General features: G+C 36.8%; 2 protein-coding genes across 2 annotated transcripts in view; one reads left to right on the forward strand and one right to left on the reverse strand.

Annotated features, from left to right (window-relative positions):
• LOC133524011 (uncharacterized) overlaps positions 1–9,842 on the reverse strand; it is a 348,694-nt gene extending 338,852 nt beyond the window's left edge. The window contains exon 1 of the mRNA XM_061859777.1: positions 9,335–9,842. The gene's annotated coding sequence lies outside the window, so the exon portion shown is untranslated. The remainder of the gene's footprint in view (positions 1–9,334) is intronic.
• Positions 9,843–9,964: 122 nt separating this feature from the next.
• LOC133524015 (GTP-binding protein 128up) lies at positions 9,965–18,113 on the forward strand. The gene is made up of 8 exons (XM_061859783.1): positions 9,965–10,188; positions 10,356–10,476; positions 11,495–11,670; positions 12,323–12,562; positions 13,263–13,431; positions 14,242–14,368; positions 15,448–15,573; positions 17,353–18,113. The coding sequence occupies exons 1-8, from the start codon at positions 10,147–10,149 to the stop codon at positions 17,453–17,455; spliced, it is 1,104 nt and encodes a 367-aa protein (XP_061715767.1). The 5' UTR covers positions 9,965–10,146; the 3' UTR covers positions 17,456–18,113.
• Positions 18,114–24,640: the final 6,527 nt, after the last annotated feature.

The raw sequence follows: 24,640 nt of genomic DNA on the forward strand, positions 1-24,640 counted from the left end.
CCGAAATCGCGAAAAAATATTTACTCTCCCATACAAAACGTCTGACCTTGGTCAGAGAGCCAAAATGTATGAAACAGACAATTTTTTTCGCGGTTTCGGGGTTGGTCCCATAGTATAAATTGCTCAGTATGACCCATATATTCACCCCGTAAATTATTGCAGGTGACTAAATAAACATCTTGTATAATGGATACATAATGGATATATACAGAGGATTACTATAGATAGATAGATAGATTACCAAGAGTACCAAGGATGCTGGCGGCATTTCCTCGTTGTATCGCAATACTGATACGTTGTGCGAGGAAACTCCCGCTCTTCGGTCACCGGTTACGTCAACCAGACGCTTCACGATTTCTGCAAAAGATCTTGTGCGCGCTGGGACCCCATGGACCTAGAGTTTCAACGCCAACGAGTATATTAGGTAGATTACTCTCAGAGAATATATTATCTATTGCTCACGCTAGTTTCTTTGCTTTTTTGCTACAATAGCTAAAATGTAAATAAATAATAATAATAAATATTATAGAACATTATTACACAAATTGACTAAGTCCCAGTAAGATCAATAAGGCTTGTGTTGTGGGTTCTTAGACAAGGATATATATAAATACTTAAATACATAAAAACATCCATGACTCAGGAACAAATATCCGCGCTCATCGCACGAATAAATTTACCAGAATTCACACATTTCAGGGTCACTACCCACTAGGCCAGGCAGGTCGTCAAATAATGTTATAAATATCAAATCCATAACAGATTTTTTACAATCCGAATACCGCTTTAAATGGATTAAACACCGCAACTACTATACGCAGAACCCCTTTATTGCCCAGATATAAGCTTTAACCACTTGTTTGCATGAAGTTGGGTGTTTTAGCCCATATGGGTGAAAATAACACGGGTTTTATATTCATTAAAGAAAGGACACTTCTTTAATAATTACAGCTAAGAGTTAGAAGCAAAGAACAAATTTTTGGAAGCGCAAAAAAGGCAAAAGAGGCATAGCCATAGATGATTATATGTACGAGTATATCAAATATTGTAAAAATGTTTTTTTTTTAATCTTAATGTCCACAGAGGAAAATGGGGACTATTTTGTATGGAGAAGAGGTCGTCCACTATCCTCTTAAGTCAATAGTGAATAAGTTATTACTCCTTTAGCCCATTGCTTATAATATAAATATATTTTTTTTTAATGTCAAATAAATTTATTATTTAACTAAAAACTGCAAGACCTAATAAAGATTAAATAATAAGTTCTAACATTCTACTTACAATTTTGTTTTTAAATTATTATCAAAATTAGTGAAAAATTGCAGCCTGTAGACGTAATTTTAATGAATAACGAAGTAATTACGGCTCACAAAAGTAATGGCGAAACCGCAAAGTTTTTAAAAGCAATGGGCTGAAACTCTGGGTTAATTAGCTAGAAGCTCTAACAAGGCTAGAGATCCAGCATTTCAGTTTTAAGGGGCTGCTTTATAACGAAACAGTTTTTCATAGAATAAGCACTCTTTTCATTAATTTTTATGTCATCAAAGGGGTCTTAAGCAGTACAAAGTGACTGAAATGTTGCCCTAACTGGGATGTTTGAAGAACTGGATGTACACGGATTGGACGTATAGGTATTGGACATTGGACATTTGAGTAGCTGGAAATACAGGGATTAGACGTTCGGGGAATTAGACTTACGGAGAATGAATATTCGGGAAATTGGACATAGGTACTGAGACTGAAAATTCGGGTAATTAAACATACCGGGGACTGGACGTTTGAGAATTGGACATTCCAGGCCAGAATCGAGAAATCTATCTAAATATAAGGTGAAGTTTTCGGATTGGGCCGGTGGAATAAAAAAAGTTCACATGATTTAGCTCGGTTGTAACGGAGGAAGTGCGTTCATCTTAATACAGAAGACCATTGATCACAATAATACTACCTCTCTTTACTCCTAAGATTACTTGACTTTGAAGAAATTTATACCTTTCACGAGAAGACTAAAATAAGCAGCGAAGATAAGTTTAGTTTGTGCTGAGAAATAACTTAATTAGATACCTCAATATCAATAAAAGGAGATCCTAGATGATTCACTATCATTTTGTAATGGATAGGGCTGTATTGATACCTCATATTTGATAAAAAAAAGGATTGTGTTTCTACTGCTGAGCTATTTCTATATCAAGTTTATTTATTATTCATCACACAATACAGGAACTCAATATTAATGAAAGGATATCCTAGACGAATCAGTATCATTTCATAATAGATAGGGCTGGCTACCGAATATTTGATAAAAAAATAAGAATTGTGTTTCTACTGCTGAGCTATATATCATATATATCACGTTTATTATTTATAACACAATAAAGGAAAGTATGCTGGTTTGATGTTATGAGAGACGATATGTACGCCACAAAATGGTCTTATAGAAGAAACTATCGAAACGAAATGGGAAATGGGGCAGCAAAATTCGAATGAGTAGCTGAGTAGAATTGAAGTGTGCAAATGGGAAGCCGTCATGTATACGATTATGAATAATTAAAAAATGTGACCACTTTTAAGACATAGCGGCCACTAACAGCCGCTTGAATGTTAATAAACGTAAGGCAAGCGGGTGGAAAATGTGAAAGCTGCAGGAGATGTTCGTGTCATCCACGATGACGCAAAGATTTATCAAATCAAACTTTTAATAACATGTCATTGAGAGTCAAGGCACGCGTCTTCTTGAATGACATGATCTATATAGGTACCTTAGAATATCATCATCATCATGATGATGGGTTATTTCTGGATGTTACGCGACACATCGTTACGCATACCAGCTGCGGAACTCCTGCCTCCAGGGGGAAAGAACTGGGCAGTATGGAATCCCTTAACAGACTTAGAACGGGAGTTGGTCGGTCAAAAGATAATCTTCTGAGATAGGGTATTGACCGACAAGGTGATACTTTCTGCGCGTGTGGACTCCTCCAAACAATAAAACACATGACCGAATGTTCCTTGTGCTCAACGATGTGCACTGAGGAAGATCTCCTGAGGGCCACACCCAGAGGGCTAGAAGTGGCAAAACATTGGCAGACAAAAAAATTATTTAAAAAGTTGGACCCTTTTCACGAATAAGAAGAAGATTTCTGGATGAGATTGGCTCAGGGCCGGGATGAGTGGCATACTAGAAGAGAGGCCTATTATGCTCAGCGGTGGGCGTGGGCGATAAAAGGCTGATATGATGATGATGATGATGACCTTAGAATATACTTTTTCGAACGCAAATAATTTACGCAATCATAGATTTAATTCTGAATAAAATAGGTTTTCCAATGATACTTAATTGGCATAATTCCCATTTTTGTCATGTCGTTAACAGGCAGGGTTGTACCTAGACCCGTGGCTTTTACCGGTACCTAAGGTAATCCATGAGGTGGGAAACTGGGGCAAGTCCTTCCAGAGAACCTTGTGAACGTACATGGCACTCATTAATAATAATAAATAAATAATAAAATGTTTTTATTTAACCTCACAAAAGATAATTTACAAAATAAACTTAAGTATTTTTTATTTTTATTTATTTTTTACCTTTGCGAGGGACTGGAGTCTGAACTAGGTTAGACCTGTATTACAGATCTCCAGGCCCTCACCCCGGAAATACAAGTTGCAATTATAGAGTTACACTAAAAAAGTGACTGACAATGATAATTTATGAGGTACATAAAAGTAAAAAAGAAAAAATGATGAAAAAATAGGGTAGTGTGCATGCCTAATTTAGTTTATAATGCGTGTGTTATGTGAGTGTGTGTGTGTATGTGTGTGTGTATGTATGAGCTGAAAGGAGATCCTCAATTTCTTCATATGTCAAAGTGACCAGCCAGTTTGTTACTTTCAATTTGCATTCTCTAAATGTCAATTTATAAATTCCAAGTAACCTATTTATTTTGTTATATAATTTTGGGCTCAGATAGTGAAAAAGCCGTCCTGCTAGTACCAGGCGGAAACTATGAACCTCACAAACATGGTCTCTACGACGCCTTTTCGAAGTACCATCCTCTATAAATTCAAGGGTTTTATGTTTCCTTATAATGACCTGTCTAATAAATAAACCTCTTACTGTTAATAGTTTGCATTCCTGATATAGTTTAGAAGTAGGATATAAAAAGGGTTTTTTTGTCATAACCTTTAATACAGCACGTTGAGCCCGCTCCACTTTCAAAAGTAAGGTTTTACCTGCCCCACCCCAAACACACATTAAATGGAAATATTGCTAAACCCCTGAACAAACAAAATTTACTAGTATGGGGTATGTGTAGATGAGTAGGAAACAAATCAAATACTTATACTTAAATACTACTACATTATTAACTGAAATACTTATATGTTTTATACGAAAGAACAAGAAAGAAAAGTGACCAAGGCCTTCAGTGCCCATGAGGGTTGCCTGGGCACGGGTGGTCCTAGCACCGGGCATGGAAACTGGAAACCATCAAGGTTTCTTTCTTTTCTTATATGATATATATTTCAGTTTTGTTTTATTAGATGCTCCTCTTCCTCCTCACGTTGTCTCGGCATTTTGCCACGGCTCATGGGAGCCTGGGGTCCGCTTGACAACTAATCCCAAGATTTGGCGTAGGCACTAGTTTTTAGAAAAACTCATAGGTACGAGCCGGGGTTTTAACCCGCGACCTCTGGATTTATTAGATGCTGTACCACATAAATAGATGCTTTGAGACCTCTGCCTGGATGTGAAGAGTCAAAATATATTTCAGCGCAGCCAGTGGTTAAAGCTTATATTAAAACTAACAATGTTAAAGTATAATTCCTTGTTTCATGACTCCAAAATTCTATGTAAATAGGGGTATGAAATCCGCAGTATGCACGTAATACGATACGAGGTAAACCCGAAAATTCTGCCACAGTCTAGTATGATGCATGCGGTCGGATTTAACAGTGGACTGCTATAGATGCGATTATACAACTTCACAATGTGAATTTAAGTATTTTATCTGGGAAATTTATGACCCAAGCTTCGATTCATTGTTTTTAACTCAAAAAAATGTGATGAACACACAAATAAATGCCCTTATCAGGATTCGAACCAGGGACCTCCTGCTTCGTAGGCAGGATCACTAACAACTAAGGTAATAAATAGCCGTTAATATTTTTTCCTACAGCTTGTGAAGAAAAGTTAAACCTAGCTTTAACTTAACTACAAGTATTTTTAAAATGGCGCCGTCCACCTCTTACTTATTTTGTTTTTCTTGCATACCAGACCTACAATAAGAGCCTCAAGGTCCGCTTTGGCAAACTAATCCGAAGGATTGGTGCAGGCATCTTTATCAAAGCAACTGCCATCTGACCTTTCAGCCTAGGGGGGAACTAGATGTACGGTATAGTTCTAGGTATAGGTCTGTCAGTGTAGAGAGAGTTTTTAAAATACAGAAAAAATGTGTAAGGGCTATTTGTCACGCTAGTCCTGGTGATCCTTGTGTTCCCTTATTTGAAAAGCTGCATATTCTTCCCTTACCCTGCTTATATATAAGAGAAATATCTTTATTAGTTAATAACCACCGTGCACTTTTTTCTAAACGTAGTGATGTTATGCATAGGCAGAAAAGGCAGAAATTTGTAAATCTACTTTTTAAACCACGTGGACGTAAAATGATTTATGAAATTTTTTTATATAACATGTGTATATTAATTTATAATAGACTACCTGATGACTTAAAGATACTCAGAGGCAACATATTCAAGCGCAAGTTGTCTAGCTGGCTTTTGGACAGATGCTTTTTGTAGTATTAAGGATTATTTGAATAACTGACTTTGCAATTATTTTTCATTGACATTTTCATATTTTTTACTAATTATTATATTATTCTTTATTCATGTTTGTATTGATTTATGATTTGATGTTAGAATGTGCTCCTCTATAATCCATAATCTTTGCATGTCTGCACGCACACTGTATACACTGGAACTTTGTTTTTTTTTTGTACCAATATGAGCTGCATGTATATACGTGTATGCTGCGCAAATAAATTCTTTAAATCTTTGAATCTTTAGTATGAGATAAGATTTTCCCCAATCCCCGTCCTATTTTGTCAGAAATTTAAAATTTTATTTACATTAGTATACGTTGTAATTACAGGTGAATGGGTCACATCATTAGGCAGCAGATGAGTCTGATGGGACTGGCCTTCGCAGTTACACGAAATCTGCTTGAGGGTATCTAAGCTATTCTCTTGTTCCCGGCACAGCTTCAACAGTTCATCCACATCATATGTTGATTGATTTGTTTTTGTGACATCATATTTATTTATAATGTTTTATAAATCACTTTGTAGTCTATCCAAATTAACTCGTAGTTCGTTCGTATCTATTTCACTAGAGCACCTACTGTAGTTCAATTCCTATAAGGTATATCTGTAATTAGTGTAGCTTGTGTAATGTAGCTTCAGATCACATAAAATACAGCGAATTTAAGTTTTTCATACAAAACTTGTTTTTGCTTTACTTGGCTTGTTTTATTTATTTATGTTCAGGAGAACCAACAGCTTTAAACTTACAATAGGACAACAAGATTAATACAGAGAGCCAATTACAGGAACTCACAAGTAATAACAAAGTATATAAAAAAAAATGCTAACACTGCGCACACACACACATGCGTACAAAGTGAGAAAAAAACAAAAACACAATTGAAAATGAAAATACATAGAAGCCATTAAAATAGACCCTAGGTTCGGAAACACTTAGTTCAACCCGAACTAAGTGTTAAGACGAAGGTTTATATAGCTTCGATATACTTATAGTTAGTTTATATAGTAACTACAGGCATATCCTTCAATTCCTTCATGTCATTGTATGTGCAGTTTCATTACAATCCAATACGTAGTTTTAAAATGAGAACAAAACTCCGTTTGTATGGGAAGGTGAGAATCGGCCGAGCTTGCTGCAAACTGTTAGTGGGACTAGTCCGGTTTCTCCACAATGTTTTCCCTTCATCGAAAAAAAATGTGTGAATATTAAATGAAATTTCGTACAAAAGTTCCACGAAGATGTAAAATTTTATTGCAGAGAGATAAGACCATGTTTCAATCACGCAAAATAGGCGCGAATTGCGACGTCGAGTTGCGGAAACCCAGCCCGCTAATACGAATACGAATACGAAAGACCATGTTTCACGTATAACATACGATTTCATACAGGCCCAATCCACAAAATAAATGCTTAATGCATGCAAATTCATAAATTCATAATACATGCCTTTGCTGAAAACTTCTACATTGCTATACTTAATTACTTTAAAGGAATTTTCCATCGATTCTTTGAAAATTTGATACCTACCTAATAATATTTTAAGATTAAGATTAAGATTTTTTTTTATTGCCACATATTACAAGTTCACTATAAAACAAAAGTAAAAATAAAACATTACATAATAAAGAAGGAGAAAAAGAATTTTAATAATTTATACATACGAATAACGCAAAAAATTGGGCAAAGGGTTCCAGTCTCAGCGTGTGCTGGGCCGAGATGCCCGGCGCTGGTTTTCAGACCGGTCCCAGACTAGGACGGTCGGTGGGAGGATAACATAATTACCAATTACAATTATATAGGTTAACATTCGTGCTCGTAGTTAGGTAAACAATTAAAAACATAATAATAACAAATTAAATTACAAAAGAAACAAATCATAACGGCTTAGTTAATTATAGCGACAGTAAGATATTATTAAGGATAGTAGTAACAGTAAGTATATTGCAACAATGAGTACTTTACTTAACATTCATAAAAAATACATGACATTATTCAAAATGTGTGTGTGTGTGTGTGTGTGTGTGTGTGTGTATGCGAGTGCTACATAAATCAGCGTTTGGAGGGAGTGTATCCTTCGCTCTGCTTGGCTAATAAATGAGCCTGTAATAACCTTTTGTATTGTGGGAGCTGTATAGGGTCCCGGAGAGGTGGTGGCAGGTCATTCCACACTTTAGCAGCAGCGAATTTAAAACTCCCTCTAAAGAACGCCGTTTTATGCTTAGGCACAACCAGTTTGGTGCAGCTTCTCAGTGACCTGATGCGTGAGTCCTTGACCCATTTTAGCTTTTCATATAGATAGTAGGGCCTCTGTAAATCTAAAATCTTCCTAACTGTATACGCTAGATGTTGCTGCCTTCGGTTTTCCATGTTTAACACGTTTTTATCGTTAAGAAATGGAGTAATGTGTGCTCGTTTAGGAACCGCATAACAGAAACGAACACATGCGTTTTGTACTCGTTGAACAGCTTTTTTCGTCACTGCTAAGAGTCTTGGTCCATACACCACGTCCGCATAGTTAAATTGAGAGAGTACCAGCGACTCCACTAGTATCTCTCTCACCTTAATTGATAGATATTTACGGATATTATATAATACTTTAAGTCTGTAGAAGGCATTTCGAATTTTCATATTAATATGTTCATATTAATATTTTGTTATATGTATGGGTATTTCTATTTAAAGTTGTATTCCCGACTTGCATTTTAAGTTTGGATTTTTTATATTATTTCCGCTCAGAATCACGAGTTCCTTTCATTTTATCCTAATATGAGAAAAAAAATGTCCCCAACATTTCATTATTTTTTTCTGAATCCTGAAAAATTCTGAAAAGTCAATGGTTTTAGAATGATGACTAATGATAATCTGACAATCATTACTTAATGACTTTCAATAATTATGTCAAACAAAGGGTTCCGGGGCCAAAAATATTGGGACATTTTTTGTCTCAGTAAAAATAAAACGGCTGAGTGATCCTGAGTAGAAATAATATAAAAATTACCAATTCTAACACAAAAATTGGAGGTACATCCTTAAATAGAAATGCCCATCTACCATAAGTAAGTTGGTTGATTCTAGACCCTAAATAACTTTTAAAATCAAGTAGACACAATGTTAAGCATTTTGTAGGGAAAATATCAATAGACCTTTAATCGAACTTTATGGCAAAAATTGATTGACAATCTACCGGTGTCAAATTTCATCCAAATTTGTTCCGGCGTTTGAATGATTGAACAACCAACATCTAAGCATACACATAAAAAAGGTCTACATTTTAGTGGCTAATTGGTCGCCTAAGACTTATTTCCATGTCACTGCATAGGAGTTAGTACTTATATTATTGTTTGATTAATCATTTAATATCATTAATTACATAAATGTTAAAATAATTCCCTTACCTAAGTAGGTAAACTATACTACTAACTAGATACTAACGGGGAATCTCCTACTATACTAGGTTTAGCAAGTCGGCATTCCATCAAAAATTAAAATCACGTTTACCTACTTAAATTTTAATACCAACCTAAGCATTAAACACACAACATCTGAGTCAAATATAAGCTAAACTTTTTTAAACTTCCAATCATCCATAATGATCACTATTTCAAACACTATTAACAAGTCACAGGGAACAAAACTGATTTAGTTATTAATTACACATACGAAACTTGACCGAAAATTCGAAAACGGGGCGACCGCGCGCCGGACCGCTTCGTTCCGACGCTCAAGGTAGCACTGAGGCATAGCGGTTTCGGCCCTGCACACGATTTTCCCACTGTTCCTTTCCTTCTGTTAGTTCCCTGCGCAAACCTGCGGAGAACTTTCCACGTGGTTTGATTTATTTATTTACATTGCATTTAACGCCATCTTGTGGGTGGTTGATGTAACTAGTCAGCGGTTTGTTAACAGCGCCACCTAGCCTGTCTTTTTGCAAGTATAGCATGGTACTGTCATTCGCATTACAGTAGTTTAAGCATAAAACTACAGATGGCGCTAAAAATCTCTTGTCTTGACAAGCTTTTAGAAAAAAAAATATATTTTATACAAATTAAAGTACATTGACTATAATTTAATAATTATTTCAAAGTAAATCGATTAATTTTATAATAAAGTTTATATCTTATTTTTGTTTGACAGTTTATAAAAGCGGGAAATTTTATTTTCACTGGCAATACTGCCGGTTCTTTCAAATTTTCTGGAAAGGTGTACGTCCCGTCCACGAAGATTGTCACGCTTTCCTTTTATTTTAATTTGTTACCTTTTCATAAGGAAACAATTAATTTTATTTATATTTTTGTATTAAGTAGCCCTAAAGTTTAAGTAGAAACTACAAAAATGAGTACTATATTGGAGAAAATTGCGGCTATAGAGTCCGAGGTTGGTAACAGAGGTTATGAGTTAAATTTTCGTATTTCTGCAATTATTGTGAATAAGCCGTTGCAACTACAGTCTTTAATCGACTATTCGGAGTTAAAAATCTAGTGACAAACCGTGAAATAATATAAACTAGTGTGAAAAGCTAAACCCTATGCGATGTGTTACAGATGGCTCGAACGCAAAAAAATAAAGCAACAGCGTTGCATTTGGGCTTACTCAAGGCCCGGCTCGCTAAATTAAGACGTGAACTGATCACTCCCAAGGGTGGCGGCGGTGCTACCGGTGAAGGTAAGGTTTTGTTGTCAATATTTACTTATCCTCTCATAGAAGCAAAGCAGCTGGCTTAAAAGCTTTCTAAAGCATAAGGCATTCATATTATTCATTTATTTAATCCTACGAAAAAAGTCGATTCAGCTCTGATTAATGCAAACCAAAAATAATAGTTGATCATTACTATAGAAATAATACTTAGGAAGTAGGGCAAGTCCTAGTAAGGGCATTTATTTGTGTCATGAGCATTTATATGCACATATTTGTTCTGGTATCATTAGTGTTTTCCGTGTAGTTAAGTAATTATAAATATTTATACACCATGGGCTGATAAAACCCAACAGATTTTAAAACGTGTAATCTTGACCGCATTTAGAGACTAAAATGTCATACAAAGTTTTTTGAAATAGTTTTTGTTTTAAAGATAATGACATTCATTCACTCATTCAGCGCCCACTGTGTCCCAGTGGGTAAAGGCCCAATCAAAGATAATCACCGTTCTTGCAAAAAATTGTCTGTGTAATAAGTAATAACTTAGTGAAAAATGCCTTTTTAGCTGCAAGCTTTCAGACATATCTATACGTTGTTTTTAGCATTTAGCATTAGAAATAAGGTAATAAATCTTGAAGTGTCTTTTTATTGCAGATTAATGAAAAACACCTTTAAAAAATTAGTTTATATTACTGAAAGCAAAGGAATGCAAATAATCGTATATGATTTATAATTGTTATATATTTGCTGTGACTTATTTTTCAAGTGATTTTTCGTAAAAAGACATGTCAAGATCGCTTACCTTCTTTTTAATGCTAAAAAAAGTGGCTGTGACATAATCGGACAGACAGACGGACATGACGAATCTATAAGGGTTCCGTTTTTTGCCATTTGGCTATGGAACCCTAAAAACGGACTATACTGACAGACATTAAAGTTAGCGTAGGGGATTTTAATTTTTTTATTTAATAGTTATCAATGTTTTTGTCCCTTTTGGTGACAAATGAAGAATATTTAATTCATTTAAACATTTCCTAAATTCCAGGTTTCGACGTCGCTAAAACCGGTGACGCTCGTATCGGATTTGTGGGCTTCCCATCAGTGGGTAAATCCACATTGCTGTCCAATCTTGCAGGAGTATACTCCGAGGTGGCAGCGTACGAGTTCACCACACTTACTACGGTGCCCGGCTGTATTAAATACAAGGGGGCTAAGATACAGGTACGATACAGCCAAACTCAAAGTATAAACCAAGTCATGAAGGAAGTAAAGTTGATGGCTTCTTCTGCTTGGATATACATTTTTGGCAAAGTAGTCAGGCCCTTTCTACTGACCTGTGTTTGGCATGGACAGATTTTTTGCTAACCCGGTGAGTGTGGTGATGATTTTTCCACACTGTTCCTTGCCAAGGGTCTGATTCTTGGTAGTATATTCTGTTCTATAATCTCCTAGTTCAGTTCAGCCCAAAAATCAACATTATCATTATCAATTGAAAAATGAAATATTGTATGCTGATTCACATCAATATCAATAAGCTTGGGTCCAAAAGACCTGTTTAGCCTTGATATTTAGCATAGATAAAACTTCCTTAGCTCCTTAGGGGCATGGCACACTTTGTCCGATTCGCACGTGGCTCTGACCTGCGACCGGGATGTCGCTATAATACGCGCATAGCGTTGTCTCGCTTATACTTCGAAGCGACGTGCGAATCGGGCACAGTGTGCCATGCCCGGTACTCGTATACCCTTTCGCATAAATCAAAATGCATTTCTCGTAAATCCTAAAGTGCCTCTGTTCATTTTGTCTATTTGTAACGATCACAAAATGTCAAAGTAATGACAAAAAAGTTCCAGAGTTCTCGTTTACTTTCCAGCTTCTCGATCTCCCCGGTATCATCGAAGGCGCGAAAGACGGCAAAGGTCGCGGTCGCCAGGTCATCGCCGTCGCTCGCACGTGCAGCCTGGTGTTCATCGTGCTGGACGTACTCAAGCCGCTGCAACACAAGAAGCTGCTGGAGCACGAGCTGGAGGGCTTCGGGCTGCGGCTCAACAAGCAGCCGCCGAATATATACTTTAGGAAGAAAGATAAAGGAGGGATCAATTTGAATACTACAGTAAGTTTGTTTGTTTGTAACTTCTCGTGGTAGTGGAGTGACAGTGAGAGTAATGTGAAGAGGGAGAGAGAGGCAGATAGGGTAGGATAGAGAGGGAAACTATGCCATCTATGCCTAAAGGGCAATAGTTACATATCTTAGTCTAGTGTTCATAGTACTGTAATTAACACCAAAAACTTTGTTTTCCTTTTCAGTTATTTTTTTTTTAAGCAGGGTTTATAATTTAATAATTGGGGCTTGTTAACCACATTGTACCATTGTCACGACAACGACTCAACGGTTCTCTCATCTAAATCTAAATAATGTTTTACTGTTAAGGTATATGTTATGATTTGTATGCCAGTTTTTTAGGGTTCCGTACCCAAAGGGTCAAACGGGACCCTATTACTGAGACTCCGCTGTACGTCCGTCCGTCCGTCTGTCACCAGACTGTATCTCATGAACCATGATAGTTAGCCAGTTGAAATTTATATTATGTATTTCTGTTGCCGCTACAACGAATACTAAAAACAGAATAAAATAAATATTTCTTTCCAATCTCGAGGTTCACATCCAATCAACGAAGTTAAGCAACGTCGGGCGGGGTCGGTACTTGGATGGGTGACCGTTTTTATAGATAATGGTACGGAACCCTTCCTGTGCGAGTCCGACTCGCACTTGGCCGGTTTTATTATAAAGATTTTTAATTTCAATGTTACAGTGCCCGCAATCCGAGCTCGACATAGAGGCAGTGAAGAGCATCCTCTCCGAGTACAAGATCCACAACGCGGACATAACACTCCGCTACGACGCCACCAGCGACGACTTCATAGACGTCATCGAGGGCAATAGGATATATGTGCCCTGCATCTATCTGCTCAATAAGATCGGTTAGTATCTACGTATACTTACAGTATTATTTAATATAAAATTAAAGAAAATACTTTTATGTTTACAATTTGTACAACACAAATTAGTTGCTAAAACAGAATCCCCACACAGCATACATATAGCCTTTGCATAATACTGGGCAAGAATTTATTTAAGGGTTAAAAAAATTATGAACATTAATGGCGTTTACATTTACAATGCGTGGCAAATCAAAACAAATATTGGTTTTGAAGACCACATAACCTTAAATGCACAATCCACACATGCCACTTTTACGTAATTATTTATTTATGCTTGTACTTGACTACCTGCCGGGCTAGCGTAATTAACGTAGTTAGAAAAAAACGGGTAGTCTATCTCGCCATTCTCTCCGCGAGATACTGTCGCGCCAATCACGTGCTAGGCCTACTGAGAATGGTAATTCAGAAAGGTGAAGTCCCTGTAGTCCACCAGGCTGTATCTGATGAACCGTGATAGTTAGCCAGTTGAAATTTCTACAGATTATGTATTTCTGTTGCCGCTATATCTCTTCCAATCACCGAAGTTAAGCAACGTCGGGCGGGGTCAGTACTTGGATGGGTGACCGTTTTTATAGATAACCCCTACGGAACCCTTCCTGTGCGAGGCCGACTCGCACTTGGCCGATTTTTTTATTATTATCTTTTTTTACATAGATATAGAGTAAATATGAAGAAAAATATGATTATTATTATTATTTATTAACTCATTGGCTTGAGTCCTAACCCTGACAACCTCCAACAGGAGGTTGGACGTTAAACGCCTTATCTTACCTTTTTCTGTGTTTCCAGATCAGATCAGCATAGAAGAGCTGGACGTGATCTACAAAATCCCCCACTGCGTGCCCATCTCGGCGCACCACCGGTGGAACTTCGACGACCTGCTCGAGAAGATGTGGGAGTACCTCAAGCTCATCAGGTTCGCCTTCATTAGATATTAAAATATTTTTTTTACCACACCAGCTGGCAAAGGCTCTCTTGATAGTTCAAAAACGAATGAGAAAGTAACATTTTATCCACATGTGTGGCAAAGTAATCTGATGTAAATTTTGAGTTGTTTCCTTTTGTTAGTTGGTGGAAAATACTTTAAAATGAAAATTTTCAATGATAAACATTTAATAACGTTCATTTGGATTTATTCATTCATTTGGAATAATTTCTTTATGCTTGTACTTGACTACCTGAGAAAGGTCATGTAGAAAGGTGAAGTCACTTTCTCTATTATTGGGCTTATAATCTATTTTGATTTGGCTTTGTTTTTACAGTACAGTTACTTTTTTTTTGCGTTAGTGTGGTGAAAATTTTTGTGTTTCACTCGATGGCAAAATTTGTTTAAACCCTTGAGCCTTGTCAAACCCTCGCAACGCTCAAGATTTCACTTTCCGAATCACTCGCTATACTCGTGGTTCAATTGCTCGTGTATCAATATTAGGACGAGCGGTTTAACAAAAAACTATTGTTCAGGTTGGCCTAGTTCACTTCCTACCCTGCGTGGGCGTAAAAGTTCTATTTCATAGAGAAATTCAATTTATTCAAGTTATTTAGGTTAGGTTAGTAGTCAAGACCTGATGTCATGTACTCTTTAGTAGTTAAATTTCTAGTTTTAGTTTAGTCTCAATTGTTAGCTTAAAAATGTTTCGTTGTTAAAGTCTTAATTTAATTTTTTTTTAATTGTGTAATTAGTAATTGTTATAATATCGTCCTGTAATCTAGTATTAAGTTTCTTATGTTTTTTTTTACTTGTGTTTTGATTTTAGCACACTTGAAAGTTTATTCTAAGACGAAATGTATTTGTGTAATAAGGTACATTATTTATTCAATATAACAATATACATTGTCTGAATGCTTGCTGCAAGATGCTTTCTCTGTTACTCCAATTACGCCTTCATTAGAGTAAAAGAGAAAGATCCCCGCAATTTGCGAATTTCGGTTTACGCGGTAGGCCTCCAGTTGATTTATTATTTACTATGTAATTATTAATTATTATGTATCCACCAGAATATACACCAAGCCCAAAGGACAGCTGCCAGACTACAACGCGCCCGTGGTGCTGCACGCCGACCGGACGTCCGTGGAGGACTTCTGCAACAAGCTGCATCGGTCCATCGTGAAGGAATTTAAATAGTAAGTACTATTTGGTTACATGTATTTTGCACCTTATCGTGATAATAACAAAGTCTATATTACCAAAGACTTCCAGATGACGATGTGCTTTTGGATCGTGTCGGTCTCCCGTTTAATCGTTTCGGGCAGACGTGTGCCATTCACGATTGATTTAAATGAGTATATATTTTGATTGAACTCAGTCACTCTTCAACTCACTGAAGCTTTAACTCGATCAGTAATTCATCTATCTCAGTGTTACTTGCTCGCTCTCTCCCAATCATGATTCGAATGAGCCAGCCGAGACAAACGAGTGAGACGATGTTTCGGAGCGGTTCGGAAGAATTCTAAGAGTGTCGGGAAAATATGGCGGGATCGTATTAGACCGCAAGCCAGGAACAGATTTACATGACCCGGGCCATACTTGATGAACATGATGAACCCTCGTTGACGTCAGCTGCCGCTCCGTTGGTGGTTAAAGCGATCACTACTGTCTTACATTATATTTTTGTGTCTATACTAACCTAACGAATGACCTAAAGAAAGTATTCCACCTGTCCTATTTCTTTGTCCAATGTGTATTGCGTCTCACTCTCTCATTAAGAGGATATATCAGCTGAGCTCAGATTTGAGAATTTTAGTTAAATATCTCCGTCGCGCTGACGAGGACGGCTCCTAAAATTAGTGCGATAAGGACAACTGCAGCTCAGGCGAAAAATCTCAGAAATCGACAATTTCCTCCTCCAAAACTTAACTAATCGTAACGAAATTTTGGAAACAGAATGAGAAAGAAATTATCTGTGTGTAACCGTTTTGATTTTTGCGTTTAATGTTGCCGATTTTGTATACAGACGTATAGGGTGCATTTTTTGGCCGTTTTTAGCGTTGTTTGAAGTAACCTAGCGGCCTAGTTCTTATAAAAACAAGAATATCAAAACGTACAAACAGATACTGGTAATATTGAACTCATATATAAAAAAAAAATCTAGGCCTTTGATCTCGATTTTGTCCAGAATGGAAAATGTCGAGAACGTTGGTACGGAAAAATTTAAAATACTGAATCCTCTTAAGCAAAATGTGATAAGCAAATACACATTGAACCAAGAAATTTGACAGGTGCAATACCATCCATAAAGGTTCTGTAATTTTTTAAATGTAAATAATTATTATTTGAAACTATGGAAGGAGGTAAGGAGAGAAATCTCTTATGATAGAACTGTTGCAATAGTGTCCAACTGTCAGCTATAAATAATAGTTCCAAATCTCTCCAGAGTAGCGCTAGAGTAGCTTAGAACCTAGGCGATATTGACGGAGTGAAGTGCGCTGTCTATGATTTGAATTTTACCTTCAAATTTTCTAGGTATTTTAGTACAAATTTAAGGTTTTATGACGGACACTTTTGGTAAATGGAGATTGTATTCCTTACCTCTACCTTCCATATTTAAAACTGTTGCGAATGCAACTTATTATTGTATCAAAATCAATGCAGTAGCTAAACGCAGCCGTCGGGCTCGGCTAGTATTCGGAGGCTTTTTAAACGCACCAATAGGAGCGCTCCACATATTCTGTATCGCGGTCAATTAGAAGCATCTAAATTTACCTTTTTGTACTGATCATATATTGCAAATCACTCTTTCATCATCTCTTTTCTACATTGAACCGTTTTGGCAAGAACCCTTCTAAACCAGTACCTTTTGGAAGATTATACTTCACTTTATTATCAATCGAAGTGTTATTTGAGTCGTCGAGACCCTGACCTGCACGGCGGCTACAAAAACTAACAAAAACTTTTTATTCCAGCGCCCTAGTATGGGGTTCATCAGTAAAACATCAGCCGCAAAAGGTCGGCATCGAGCACATCCTAGCCGACGAGGACGTCGTACAAATCGTTAAGAAAGTATAGACTGTACCATACCCGTTTACATTGGATGCGCAACCGCATGCCGCTGCGGTGTGCGGACGGGACGTCGCTATACGGGTGGATCAACTTTCTGTGTAGTTAGGTTGCCTTCCCATTGAGGCGGAAGCGAGCGGAGATGAGAGGAATCAACTATAGTATTTTTTTTTTTCATCGTCAGAAAAAAATATTGAATAACATTTTCAATAATGTCTCAGAATATATAATAAAAATTTAAAAAGACGTGATTACTACCATTTCAGAGGGAATTAAATCTTCTCTGGTCAGAAGTGTAGGGTTAGAGCCGGCGTAATTTTATTTTTCGTTCATAGACGCATTGTAATATGCCTACTTGGAAAATAATAGTATTTTTCTCAAACTTGCTATGAAATTATGACATGACTTACGTCAAATTAGGTCCGGAAATACTACATATCAGGTGCGATGAGTGAAGATGATATGTAAAGGAATTTCATACTGCCTTACACACCTAGGACTGTAAAGCAACCTTTTTTGTCTTGGCATCCAACCATCAACTAGCTTCAGTTAGCTTGGTACGGTGATTTGTTGTGCATATTCGTTGCTAAGCAACGGCGGTGGCGCATCGCGCAGGCGCGCGGACTTACGCGCGTAAGGTTGTACACCGCTGGTAGAGGGGCGAGCCGAGTAGGTCGCCACAAAACAAATTGACTACAATTTTTTGTTTTAATTGCATGTTTGAGAAAAGCACTATACATATCTCGGCGAGAAATGGGGTTGCCGGCCGCGTATCTCTATCCGGCTTCGCTACGCTCAGTCGTATATATCTACTTGACCTGCAACCCTACGTTTCCCGGCCTCTATAGTAATGTACTATTATACAATCGTGATATAATAGAGAGCTTTTCAGACGATTTGGAGACCACGACGCTTGCTGAGTAGCCTAATGAAGGTACGAAATTGAAAAGCTATCAAAATGATATCACTCTTGTATACAAACGAGTCATCTAAAATAATATTTTTTCTACTATAAAACCTAAATACCTAATTAAAGAAAATAAGGTAATTATTTCAGTAGTAGAAAAGACATCAACGCGAATATGAATGTTACTCATGAAATAGTCGCGCGTTCGTGTCTTTTCCACTGCACTGCGGCGCCACGAATTTCATTATAGTTGACTACGGCGTTCGCTTATGAATATTATAGTTGAGTTGGGAGTACATTCATGAAAAGAACGCAATTACAGTCGACGGGTAGGAAATTTATGATTCCTCACATCTCCGCCAAAGTGGAAAGGCCCTTTGTCCCACTGTCCGTGCCCACTACAAGTTATTAGAAGAAATATTGTATCAGGTAATCAGATACTAACATGTTTAGTAAATAGCCCATTATGAAAATAGCTTATAACTACCACAAAAGGCTCATTATCAAATTATATGACTGCGGTCAAACCCAACTCCGTCAAACTTTTCATACATTTAGTATGCTTTGACGGAGTTTAGACGCAGCAAAGAGAATTTGAAATAGAGGTGTATTGTCAAAGAAAACTTTGTAGCCACGGAAATTTACTGCCATCTTTCGGCACATGATTAAAACATGATTAAAGTGTTAAATTAGTTAAATATCAAAATGTGTCGCCATCTAACCGATCAAAGGCCAAAGATATGGCGACATCGACAAATTTGACACATATCATTAAAGAACCAGGATCAAAGTCAAATGGCGTTAAAAGTTTTAATCAAGTTATCTTTGACAATCCACCTCTATTTCAAATTCTCTGTGGACGTAGACACAAATCTGGAGAATAACCTTAAAAATGCAGTTTTGGTGAATTTAAAATACTATAAAGTCGAAGTTTTCAAAGTGGTCGAAGATAACGTAACCCTCGCAACGTGTGATATTAAAAAAATTATTCACCCGTACTCATCTGGTACATAGCGCTGTCTCGCTCACACAGGAGCTTGCAACCGCATCATTGTGATATAGTTCGCGTCATCCACGATGACGCGCGGATTTGGCAAATCTAACCGTTAATAAGATGACAATAGGAGTCAAGGCACACGTCTTCGTGAATGGCACGATCTATAAACGTAACTGACTTAATAAACCTTCATGCAAGATATTAAAGTCATTTAAGTATAGGAGTATAGTACTATCGTCGACGTAGTTAACTGGCCAATAGTGGACCTTATTGTAACGGAATAAAGTATATTATTGGTCTGGTTTTATTTTGGACGGACAGAGTTATATATTTTTGAGACCAGAAACGCAAGGTTGGGATTTTGAGTGTCTAAAAATTATTGTTGAATCCAAAAATCCAAAATATCCGTATACCGCGGGAAGAAGTTAAGGGAACTCGAGAGAAAAAAAAGAAGCTTGATATGTAATTCTAAGTTCAAATTTCTTCAATTATATATCTCGAGTTATCAACTTCCCGTCGTATACCGATACGACAGTAGATGGCGCTGCATGGCGCCATACATTTTGTAAATAATTGGATTGTCAAACATTATAAGTATTGAAATGACAATTTGACTACCCCAATTTATCTTACTGATCTATCAATTTAGTACAGTTGAGTTCATAAATATCTACACCGTGTTTTTATTGAATTGCGTTAACTCCGGGGTTTCGGTAAGTACGTTTAAGGAAACTAAATGGCATAGTTAATTTTCAAAAAAAAAAATTTTTTTTTGTTGTTTTTTTACTATTTTTATTTTTATAAAAAGTAACTAAATGTTGCATATTGCGTTGTTGTAACACGGGCATTACATTTAATTTAAGCAAACAATTGAAAACTGTGATATATCAATGTCATTTCTAACATCGATCGTCCGAGATAGTACGTACATTTAGTAGCAAATGTATGAACTCGCACTAAACACTAATCAATAAGTAAACAGGCCCTAAGGCGAGTGTACACGCTCGTAAGGGCCTTATAATATAAAAATTTATGATTGATTATCCCCGAAATGGAGTTAGTTAGAATATCGGTATCTTTGAGAAAGTTACTTAATTTAAGCTCAGGAATGCACCCTCGAAATTAACGCAAATAAAAAAAAACACGGTGTATACGAGGCAATGTTCGAAAAATATATGCGCTTCTAAGCCAGTGACAATAAGGTCGTGTATTGACACAATATATTTTTGGAACGTTGGCTCGTAAAGATATTTCTGACTCGACCGTACAGTCGCCGTCAAATATATCGGTGCGGCAAAGGTGCTCGCAAATATCTGAACACGCCTCTATTGTCAAGGCGTTAGAGCGCGTGTTCAGATATTTTTGAACATCCGGCCGCTCCGATATATCTGATGGCGACTTCAACATTTATTCAAATTATTTGGGGTGTGAAAAAGAGTATAGTAATGATTTAATAATAAATAAATGAATAAATATCTTTGAGACACTCATCATTGTTATTGTTTGACTATGAAATTCTATGTAGCGATGTTTGTATTGATTTTTGTACTTTTTTTGAAACGGCGCATTTACTAATGTAATAATTTTCTTCGTTTCTTCTAAGTTTCCTGCCAATAGGGAGTATTACTGCAATGTTCTGCCGCCAGAGTGCAGCACTAGCACCTTTCCTAAACCATAGAGTAACTTGTACATACCAGGCTGACGCAACTAGGAACAAAATAAGTTTTGTATGGAACTTGTTTCGCAAATCTTTGCCAACGAAGAAAAATAAAACGTCAGTGCTATTTATTCTGTCAAGTTTACATCAAGTCAACTGTCAGCCTAATTGTTTTATTTGTTAGGAAGGCTTCAATGTTTTGTTCGGGTATTTCGTGCAATTTCTTTATTATTTATTGAAAATATCGAAAATAGTGAACCGTGATCAGAGTAAAGAGCGACTTTGTTACAATGCCACCGAGAAAATGGTTTACTAAGTGTGAAATATGTGGCAAGCGAGCCACTCGAGAAAATCACGAAAAAAGGGATTTTATGGCGAAATTTCCCTTGGATAAAGACCGGTACGTATTGCTTTAGATACTTTTGACCTTATTTTGGTGCAGCAGGCTTTAAACACATCGAAAATTTGATATTTTATATTATTTTTAGTTGTGAACTAGGGATGTACTAAAACTATCGATAATTGTGTTTATTTGTATATCAGTGTAAGTAATTAAATAAAATATGTGAAATTTCCTGAGAACTTGCATGCAATATGACACAAAATTAATTCGTCGAAATTTTCATTGGAAAATTATCTATCATCTATGCATTAATGGTCATTATTTGACATATTTTTTTTAATCTAGTAATTATTTAGTATATTAATCTGAAATGTAGGTAAGTAAATTAATCACTCTTTTTGTGATCAATAAAAAATATTATACGACATTATTACACAAATTGACTTAATCCCATAGGAAGCTCAGTAAGACATGTGTTGTGGGTACTTAGACAACGATATATACATATAAATACATAGAAAACACACATGACTCAGGAACAAATACGCATCACACAAATAAATGCCCGTACCAGGATTTGAACCTGGGACCATCGGCTTCATAGTCAGGGTTACTGCCCAGTAGGTCAGACCGGTTTTCATGATTAACAGACATAAATACATAAAAAGTTAGAGCATTGATAAAGGGTTGTTGATAACTGGATGCCGAAAAACATGATTTATAGATGCATATTAGCGCTAAATAATCAGTTGATCATCTCATTAGCATATACTTGGAATATAAACTGTAGATAAAGTCATGTTTGTCCAAGGCTGTATGTTTTCAGATGCAGGCAGTGGGTCAAATTTGTTGGGAACGAAGACCTGACGATACATCTTCCCATAGAAAAGTAATATTTATTGAAACATGTATGTGCAGAACATTTTGAAAATAAAGCTTTAAATAAAAAAACATGACTTAAAAACTGTATTAATTCGGGTCCACATTAAGCCCGACCAGATATTAGTCCACTCAAAGAACTATTCACTATATAACATACAACCTAAATGTGGACTCGATGCTAACCTGATTTCGAGTACAAATCTGTACACAGGAGCCTATGTTTCAACCCTCCCCATTTTATCGATATCGATAAGAATCGCAAGCGTGTAGCGTACTACACTATTTGAATCGGTTATGTTGGTATTATGGGTCCTTGACAGTTCTTTGTCGTAGATTTTGGTAATGATTTGCGGAACAAACTGAGTCCACTCGCTAGTATGGAAGTCCCGTCTCTTAAAACGTAGTGATTATATGCTCTTTGGTACATACTGCCCCTTTAACTGTTTTTTGACAAAATATATCACAATAAGTTTGACATTGATGCATGAAGGCGGTTTGTTTACAAATGGCCTATCGGGAAACGCGAAAATCGAAATTAAGTTATCTGCGTCTTCATCGCTCGAATGCACGAGTGATAGAGAGGTTAGATAACGAATTTTCGAATTTCTTGTTCCGCGGTAGACCTTTAGATTGTGATGGATTGTGGTAGTGACGCCCCCTACGCAGAGTTTCGCGTAATATTCCCTATAATAAGTATGCAATAAGGAAAAACATATATTTTACGCCCCCGAGAATGACTAAGAAGTACAATACAGTCACAATGTATTACCATCTCACTCTAGCGGAGAAGACGTCCCGCTCTTACAGCAACGTGATTACTAAAGTAAGGACGCTTAACACGAAGAATTTCCTACACTGACCCGTCATTACCTATCTCTATTGCACGGGCATAATTATATTGCTAGAGTCAAACCAAGTTTGCAGCGATTTTGATAGCCCAGACGGTGCACGGGTTATTTTAAACGTCAATATTCTATGAAATTATGACGTTTACTTAACACTTGCACCGTCTAGGCACAGAATAAATATTAGTACTACCGTACAGAAATGACACTTCCTACAAAACCGAAGTTTGACAGCGATTCAATAACGAATCATGCTGTCCCTTTCTAATGTATGGCAGTATCCCTTTCATACTTATAATGCAAGTCATCTTATCTGTGGTCGTGCACGCATAGGGACGTCAAGTGGTGCCAACCCTAATAAATGCTGAGCCGAACGGAGCCGGGAATGCCCGAAAGGAGGAGTGTCGCCCCACTGGTCTGGGCTTGCTCTGCCAACTTGGTCTCGCTCTATCCCGCCGATGATGTCGGTGGGCAATGCCATTGTGCGAGCGGAACAGCAATATCATTATGCGTGTGAAATAGAGATAGAAAATGGCGGGGCAATCTATGAAATTCTTCGTACTTGGCGTCCTTACTATAGATAATAGTTCTAAAAGTACCTACATCTGCCGATAAGTTATTTGTTGTAACTCTGTGTTCATTATTTATAACATAGTTCGTGTCATCCACGATGACGCGCAGATTTGTCTAATCTAACCTTTAATTACATGGCAATACGAGTCAAGGCACGCGTCTTCGTGAAGGACACGACCTACATAGTTGTATATTTAGTCATTCTTATCACCAAACTTATGCACAACATGTTTTAATTTTACTATGTATTTTGATTTACATTTTATTTACAAAACCGATTTTACTATGTAGCACGCTAGCTAAACAATTAAAATAAATAATAAATCAATTTGGGTTCTTTATGACGCCTAGTTTATATTTAAGAAAAATAAATTATTTTATAATCTACTTACATATTGGACGTACTACGATTGGAGCCGTTGCAAAGAAATTAGAAAGCTAGAAAAACAAAGATTGGATGTTACTATTGAATGTGAAAACATTTATTTATATTATAAAAAAATATCGTAAGTTAATAGTAAGATTGTTTAGCTTAGCGCGCTGCATACTAGAATGAATCATAACAATGTGGGATATCATACATGTATCTACGGAATGCTCAGTAAAGTGTAAATAAAAATGTTGTTTTTTTTTTTTCAAACATTCGCATCATATGACTATATAGCCAGGGATACACTACCAGCGACGTCGGGTGAAGCGGCGCAACGTTGTCGGTCTTCGCTCGACATGTCTGGCAACAGCGCGCTACACAAGTCGCCAGTGTGTCTAATAAGTCGTGTGATGTCGCCAGTATCTCAGGGCGAAGTTTCGCGAAGTACACGACTTCGCCTGACGCCTGATGTCGCCAGATATGTCAAGCGAAATCGCTAACTTGTCGCCGACGCATGTCGGGACATTAAATTTGTCCTAGTGTATGTGTGTTTATTTGAATTATTTTTATTTATTTATTTATACAAGGAATTCCAACAGCTATAAAAAATACATAAAACT

The sequence above is a fragment of the Cydia pomonella genome, chromosome 13 (genome assembly GCF_033807575.1).
Source record: "Cydia pomonella isolate Wapato2018A chromosome 13, ilCydPomo1, whole genome shotgun sequence".
In the NCBI taxonomy this organism is placed as follows: domain Eukaryota; kingdom Metazoa; phylum Arthropoda; class Insecta; order Lepidoptera; family Tortricidae; genus Cydia; species Cydia pomonella.